General features: G+C 38.7%; 1 protein-coding gene across 1 annotated transcript; it reads left to right on the forward strand.

Annotated features, from left to right (window-relative positions):
• The first annotated feature begins 1,059 nt into the window (after positions 1 to 1,059).
• On the forward strand, positions 1,060 to 6,333 carry Lsm8 (LSM8 homolog, U6 small nuclear RNA associated). The gene is made up of 4 exons (XM_021165635.2): positions 1,060 to 1,226; positions 2,040 to 2,080; positions 3,881 to 4,008; positions 5,881 to 6,333. Exons 1-4 carry the CDS (start codon positions 1,196 to 1,198, stop codon positions 5,969 to 5,971), a joined length of 291 nt encoding a protein of 96 aa, XP_021021294.1. The 5' UTR covers positions 1,060 to 1,195; the 3' UTR covers positions 5,972 to 6,333.
• Positions 6,334 to 8,383: the final 2,050 nt, after the last annotated feature.

Here is an 8,383-nt window from a genome sequence, read left to right on the forward strand (position 1 = left end):
GGCACAGAAAGTTCAATCATTCCAAAGCTGTAATTCTTCAGCTAAGAAAGACTTTAAAACCCACCCACAACAAAAGAAATACTGCTTTTTCCATTATTAGGTGGGCAGATTCCTAACATCCAGTTTTGAGCGAAAGTACCACTAAGTAAATAAATAAAACATTATAGAGGGTGGGGATATAACTCATTGGTACAGCACTTTTGAAGACTTGCATAGAGTGCACAGGCCCTCCTGTTACACGCGCGCGCGCGCACACACACACACACACACACACAGAATGAATAATAGGACTGTGGGCAGGATCTAAGTAAACTCGGGTCCAGAAGAGTTGACGTGACTTAAAATAGTGACATCAATGATCAGGGACATAAATGATTAGAGCCAAACCTGGTGTTTAGTTACATTTTTCTCCAATGAGTTCCTTCACAGTGGTACTGTAGCCTTTATTTATTGAATTCCATCCCGCGGAAAGCTAAGTCTTGAGAAATCGACGAAAGGTGGCCTCCTATTTCTTAAGGGAGGCTCATGCATCCTCAGCTTTTTGGGTTTCGTTTATAAAAGCTCTTTTGGGACACTTGAAGAGCCAAATTTAGAATACACAAATATTCTGTATAAAGTTGGATTCTACGAAAATGCACATCATGGAACTACAATATGCTCCCTTTGTACTGGGCTATTTGGCTTTTTAAACTTTTCTGGCTCACGCGGGAGAAATCTAGAGCTCCCTCCACCCTGCATCTATGTCGCCTATGAGAACAAAGAATCTCTCTCCTTCAGTAGCCAATGCGACCATCTTCATGTCGTGTGTGTTCCGGCAGAAATTGTCTTCCCACACTACCTTTAGTAACTACCACAGTGTCTTCCCGTCCGCTAGAATCTCCTTCCAGGCTCTCCTTCCAGCCCACCTTCAGTGACCTCTCCATATACTTCTGCCTGTCCCCGCCTTCGTCTCGGCGTGCGAGCGCCACCCAGAAGCCCGGCGGAAACACACTGCGCATGCCCACTAGTCAGCCCCGCCCGGCTTCCTGTTTGGCCGGCTCCTTTCCCTTCCTGATTCGTCGCCGCGAAGGCCTCAGAGTCTCGCGGTCTTTGCGTTCGCCAGCGGGCGCGAAGCTGTCCGGGTTTCTGGCGGGCGGTGTTTTGTCTCCTCGTTGCCGAGCCCTCGCAGATTCCCGGGACCTCCGGGCCCAGCAGCATGACGTCTGCTTTGGAGAACTACATCAACCGTATCCTCCGGTGGGCTGCGGCCGCGGCGGGGGAGGGAGGGAGCACGGGAGGCCCGGAGTGGTGGGCGGTTGGCGGAGGACCCGGGGTCGGGGTTGGTGGAGGGAGCTCCCGGCCGGCCCCGGGGCTTTTTGCACCCACAGCACAGATCTCGGTGTAGTTCGAACTTCCCTGCACACGGCCTTTGATCGTGTGTCCCAACATCCCGAATAAGATGCGCTGTTTTCCTAAGGACTCTTAGTTTGCAGGTCCTCAAGCAGGGATAGCATACAACAGATAGATGCTTCTCAGATTTGGGTTTCAGGTCCCATACCTCTGCGCGAAATCTTGTCATGGTGTTTAGAGAGTGACAAGTAGTTTTTAAAAGCCCGGTTGAAGTTTTTTAAGTTAGAATTGCTGTTCTAAAGTCAGGGCAAAACCTAAAGACACATAGTTAAATACAGAGAGCTTTTTAATGATACAAGAATTATTGGTACTTGATGGCATTAATAATTATGACAGGGTCTTGGATGAGAAGGTCCTTGACTTGCATAAAGTGATTCAACATTAATTAGCACTCACCTAGTTTTTATTCTCAAGCTTAAGAAATGAGTCTGCCTTACTCAGTGTCATAGGTTGGAAACACTGCTGTTTAAACCAGAGTCAAACCTTCACATACCCTTCTCCCATGTGATGAACTGTTTTCAAGGTACAATTGAAACAAGTTTAAAAATGTCAGTTTTCTTCCTCAAGAGCAGTGGCAGTGTGGAATCTTGATTATGGAAAGTTTTCAGGTTGTATTCTTTAAGAAATATGTTCCTTGACTCAGTTCTCAGGAACTGTGGCTGTTATTACTTCTGATGGCAGAATGATTGTGGTGAGTGACATTTCCGTTTTTCTCCTTCCTTAGGCTTATTGATTGCAAATTTGAGGTAACATTTCTGGCCTAATGTTCAGGCACCACAGCACACCTAGTTCATTTCACTGCTCTTATGATTCACCTTAGTCTCTTGGCTACCTGTACAACTTCTCTAATCAACCTCGAAGGCCTCTGATCTGAAATGTAGAGCTGTGCCATAGCTGATTTGTTTTCTTCTTGCGTCTCTTCCTTATGCCATTTTGGTTGTTTTAACTTAGAGACCTTAAACTATTTACATATTATGTGTATGCCCCAATAAATTGCTTATCGATGAGGTGATTTAATCTGAGAAGTGTGTCTTCAGTGATTTCATTGTTCTTCCAAAAATAATAAATGGTTTTGGAAACTTCAAGTTAGCTATGACTTCACTGGTGGTACAATCTTTGGGACCATTGCCTGGTCTATCATCTTTGATTGAAATATTACTGTTTGAAATTTAATCCCATGTTATGCCATTCTGTGATTTTTTTTTAAGCCATCAGAGCTCCTTAATTTTATTAATCCTTTTATTTTTTTTCATGAGCAATACCAGTCAAAGTGACAAAGACTAAATGCATATCATGTGCTAAGTATTTTGTGCGTTATTTAGTCTGACATACAGCCTTGTGAAGAATTACCACTAAGCCTCATGTTTAAATATCTTGTTTCTGTTACAAAAGGTTTACAGAGGGAAAGCGGAACAAAAGTATTGACATTGAGTAGTTCTATCTTATCACAAAGGTGCCTGATAAAATATTTGTGTATAAAATGAAGGTGAGAGGACTTTCCTGGGGGTTTATGATAACGACTGTTTACCAACTACTATAGTAAATAGTCTAAGTTTTTCTTTCCAGTTTCTAGACTCCCAAGTTTCTATTTATTTATTCTGATTCTATATAGTTATAGCTTTTGGATCATAAGTTTAATGGCAGACCCAAGAGATTACCCAGCCAAATCCAAAATAAGCTATTTCTTCAGAAACTTAAATAGCATCTGTGATACTATATTTTTCTAGAGCCATACAGTTTTTCCTGCTTATTTCCTTCAACTTAAGTTTCTGATTATTTCAGTTCTAGTATGTCTACTGTAATATTGAGAGAATTCAGTTTGACATACACACAAGACACAATGTTGGCAGCAAGGAGATATGAAATATTAACTGTAAGTATCACCTAGTTTATAGTAACACTGTTTACAACAAAGTAGTGTAGTTACTTTGTACTCTGGCTCTGGAGCTGTTTACCATCCATGAAATCAATCTTGAGCCATTTTTTCCTGGAGCATCAGCTGCTTTATTTGAAGTGGGCAAAACAAATACTGTCTGGAAAGATGAAGGAAAGTAGCTGTGATTCATGGAGTGTGTTTCTTCAGTCCAGGACCTTTCTGGAAGAAGCAATATACAGGGTTCTTTTGCACTGATGGTTTGTGGTTCACTTTGATTTCATTTCCCCTTAAATCTGTCCTGTTTTGGTTCATTCTTAAGTGCTAGTTCCTAGACTGTGTGAGGTCACTTACTTTAAGAATACTGGTGCCTGCCAGTCCCTTGCAACTCCCAACAGCTCTACAACAGTGAGATTGGTGGTACAGGTTTTCCCCATCATAAAACAAGTAGGAGGTAAGCTCTGTGTCATGGAACACGTCTGGACTACAGAAGATGGTTTATCTTCTTTTGGACACAAAGGAAGACATAAGTACTTGGCTGACAACTGAAATGGTTTGATTTATATATTCAGAACCACAATATTTTTGTTTTCTTTTTCTTTTCTTTTTTATTTTCAGGGAACACTAAAAGGTTTTGACCAGACCATTAACTTGATTTTGGATGAAAGCCATGAGCGGGTGTTCAGCTCTTCTCAGGGAGTAGAACAAGTGGTGTTGGGGTTATACATTGTGAGGGGCGACAATGTGTAAGTACATAAGTCATTTTGAGTACATTTTTGCTACTGGTATGTTTGCTTTATGGAAGAGAGAGTTTCTCCAACATACATGATGCCATATGTACCATAGAATTGTGCACTTAACTTGTTTTGTAGGTAGAGCTTATCTTATATATAATTCTAAATGCTGTATGTTTAGATGCCTCAGGAGTCAACTAAAGTGATTTCACAAACTAAACACTTACCTACTGAGATTTCATGTGTCTTTACTTATTTGAGAATCGGGGTTTGAACCTAGAATCTTGTACATGGAGAACAGGCAGTCTACAACTGAGCTGTGTTCTCTCTTTTTACATCTTGAGACCAGACCTTCCTAAGTTGCTCAGACTGACTTTCAACTTTAGATTCCCCCTACTACCACAGCCTCCTAGTAGCCTAAACCACCAGTGTGTGTGCCCAGATATGTCCAGAAAGGGCCCTGCTTTTCATCACATTCTTTCTTAAAGAGGCTTCTTAATGATTTGGAAAATATCTTTTAAAAAAATCTCCCACTTGAATTATTTTAAATAGTCCATGCTCATTTAACTGTTACTATTTTTAGTATAGTGGATGTACTTAATGTGTGCCGCGATGCACCTGTTGTTTTGTTGAATTGCGACACTGACAGTGTAGTTTGAGATATCTTAGAGGTAGCACTTTGAGAAAGACTATAACCATTTTGAGCAGTGCTGTTCAAAGTCACTTTTTCTGATGATGGGAAGCCTCACGCCTCAGCATTTTCCACTGCTACAGCTACTTGCTTTGTATAGCTGTGGTGTGTTTGAAAAGTGACTGGTGACAAAAGAACTAATTTAAAAATTGATTTTGGGGTTATGTAGTTTGTTTGTTTGGTTTTTGTTTTTGAGTATAACCAGGCTGACCTGAAACTTGTTACTTAGCCAAGATTTACTTCATTTTCTTTTAGCTTCCCAGGTGTTAGCATTATACATGTAATCTACCTTCTGTGACTAAAATTTAAATTTAATTATATTTCTGTTTTTAGAATACTATGAATAGTCAAAATATGACTAGAGGACAGCAAAAGATGTTAGTAACTAGGTGGTTTGAAGGGCTATGTAAGATGTAGGAAAGAGACACTGAACTTACTTTGTGGATATGCTTAAGATTAATTTATTAATACTGTAAACTTATTTTAAAATGAACACATGCTCTAGTAACTTAACTATCTGAAAACTGTATTTTGGTAAATATGATTAATTGATCCTTAATTAAAACTTGTGTTTACAATCTATAAAATAGTCTCTGGAGATGACTTTTGGCTTAGATTATAATGTGAGTTATAAAGGGTGATCCAGAGCAGAGGGCCAGGTCCTCTGACCACAGCAATACTGACCAAACACTGGGGGTGTGTGGACTGACGATTAGGGTGCCTCCTGTGTCTATGTACAAAAAATAATTCAGAATTAAACATTTACCCTAAACCTGCTGGGACTAGAGCCTGCTTTCAGGAACCCATGAACACAGAGTTGTAAGAATTTTTGCTAATAAATGGATTAGGGTCTTGTTAGTAGCTTGCAGTTAGCCCTACTACCCATGGGGTCTTTTGTTTGTCTCTTATATAAATGCTGAAGTTCAGATGTCAGTTTTCCAAAGAGCTGATGTTCAGACACTTCACAGTATCTCCTTACATATGTTCCTGTAGTACCTTCTCATTACTTGTTGAGTCCCATGACATGGGTAATTCAGTTCACTTAGTGATGAACCTTGTGTTTTTGCTGCACCTTCTCAGTTCCACATGTTTAAGAAGCATGAAACAAGATGCTGTAGTTAATGAGACTTTAGAAATGTATGTCAATTTATTTTAGAAATGTTTTGACTCTTTTTTTCTCATATTAATAACAGAGCAGTCATTGGGGAAATAGATGAAGAGACAGATTCTGCACTCGACTTGGGGAACATCCGAGCAGAACCTCTGAACTCCGTAGCACACTGAGACCTCAGTGTGTAGTGAGATGTGTGTAAATCCTGTACAGAAGCGTCTCTCCTGAGAGTGATGTTTAGGTTTTTTATGAGTGTGTAATTGTGGAGTTTGACTTCATGTTGGTACACTGTAATATGTAATTTAAATATTTCTACATTTTTATTGGGAAACATTGCCTAAATTAATAAATGTGGTTGGCTGGTTTATTTTTCTACCAAATGATACAAAAATCTAAGGATCATTTGAAAACTTAGAAAATACCATTACTTTTGGTAATTTAATATTTATGGGAAATTGGCTGTAGAGAGAACTTAGACTGTTATTGTAACTTATACTAATGCAAATAATAGTAATAAAAGACACATTTCTTGTTGTGGTTTTCTTTTCTTTCCTTTTTTTTTTTTTTTAGAAATTTACCAGATAGTAAATGGCCCTCTACAGGTAACTGCCATAGAGTTTATTCCAATGTGGTACAGTTCTCCAGTAGTTGAAAAAATTGTTCCTAAAATTTTAGATGCCTATTACGATCACAAGATTTGGTTTCTGAAAGATTTTGTGAATGTTAAATGCCATTGTACTACTGATTTTTTTTTAAACAGAGTGAGGAATGTCTCTATTCAAAGAGCTTTTGTTTAATGTGGGAAATTAGTTAAATCAAGATCAGTACTCTCTGCTGTCTCTCATTACTTAGTCCATGAGGCTACTTTTGTTGTTGTTTTGTTTGTTTGTTTTCTCAAGACAGGGTTTTTCTGTGTAGCCCTGGCTGTCCTGGAACTCACTTTGTAGACCAGGCTGGCCTCGAACTCAGAAATCTACCTGCCTCTGCCTCCCAAGTGCTAGGATTAAAGGCATGCACCATCACCGCCTGGCTCCATGAGGCTACTTTGATAAACTTTTTAAAAATATTCATAGAGACAGTTGTAAGTTCTATTTAAACATTTTAAGCATTCATAGAACTCATCAGTTTAACGTGTGGACCAAAATGGGTGGGTATCTTAGTGACAGAGAGATGTAGACATCCTTTTAATCTAAATAAAATTTGTCTTTCTAGGATTTTTCAGTTTTTAAGTGGAAGTATACAGTTTTCTATGAAGATGTAATTAGTAAAAATTTTAGGTTTTAAAGGCGATGCACTCTCCATAACAGTTGCTTGTCTCCTGTTAAAACATAAGCAGCCACAGATAATTCATAAGCGTGTAGTCTTGGCTGTCTTCCCAGTAGAACTTTGTTTACAAAGCAGGTGGGCTCTATTTGCCCTGAATGCTGTAATTTTATCAACCTAAAGTCAGTTCAAAAGGAAACGATGATGCGCAGTTTGTAAGTTCTGAGAAAGGCTTATGGGAAAGGCTGTCTTCAGGGTTTAGAACCAAGTTTGTTGAACACTTTAATATTCAGAACTCTGCTGTAGTTATTTTGGTTAAGTAAAATAAAAAGCCGTGTGGGGAAGGGGTGGAAAGTAATGTAAGGTTTCTGGCTTGGCTTCAGCACTGTCCAACTTGTAAGCAGTAATAAAATGATTGTAATGTCAACTTCAAAACCAGGGACAAAATAGACATGTAGATATGTACCACATTTGTGTACCTCCTCCACAGCATCTTGATGCAAAGATTTAATAAGTACACTAAACTCTTTTAGTATCAGGATATAATGCATGAGGCTGCATTCATTTAAAGCTACTACAATCATCCTTTTAAATAGATATATAATTTAGTTTGATTTTTTTTTTCCATTTCTGTTATTCAGTAAAATTTCTGTCTGTAGGTTGTATAATGGTAAGGATGGGGCAAAATAGAACTCACCAGCTGCGCTTCCTACATTAGCTAACTAACCATCTGCTACCAACCAGCAGCATTTGGGAGATGGAGGAGTTGAGAATTCAAGGATATAAGTTGTCTTCAAGACATCTTCCAAAGATGGGTTTCATGTTAAACATTTTAAAAATCTAGCATTTTAGGTCTTTTTGTATTTTGTGTATCTTTCATATATTTAAATTGTTCTTTCTTTTTGTAGCTTAGATAAAGATTTGTTGTAAAAAATTCCACGCTATTGTCCTACTTCAGTATTCTTTATGTGATATGACTTCTCTGTTCTTATTGGGATAGTAGTAAACTAAACTATAACATGTTTTTTTATGTTTGTTCTCTTTCAGAAATGACACTAATAGCATGCCTCCTGTAAAAGAAGCCCTCTCTTCCAAGTGCTTCTTCCCCCCTTTTATGAAGTAGATCTTTTTCTCATGCAGTATAATGTGAATACAGTTCCTCTCCACTCCTCCCAGTTCCTGCCAACTACCTCTTCCATTCAGATCTTTCTGTTTCTCATTAGAGAGGAACAGATGTCAAAGAGATACCAACAAAACATATTAAAAAAAATAATAAGACGAAACAAGAACCACCACATCCGGGTTGGACAAAGCAAGCCAAC

This window comes from Mus caroli, chromosome 6, assembly GCF_900094665.2.
Source record: "Mus caroli chromosome 6, CAROLI_EIJ_v1.1, whole genome shotgun sequence".
In the NCBI taxonomy this organism is placed as follows: Eukaryota; Metazoa; Chordata; class Mammalia; order Rodentia; family Muridae; genus Mus; species Mus caroli.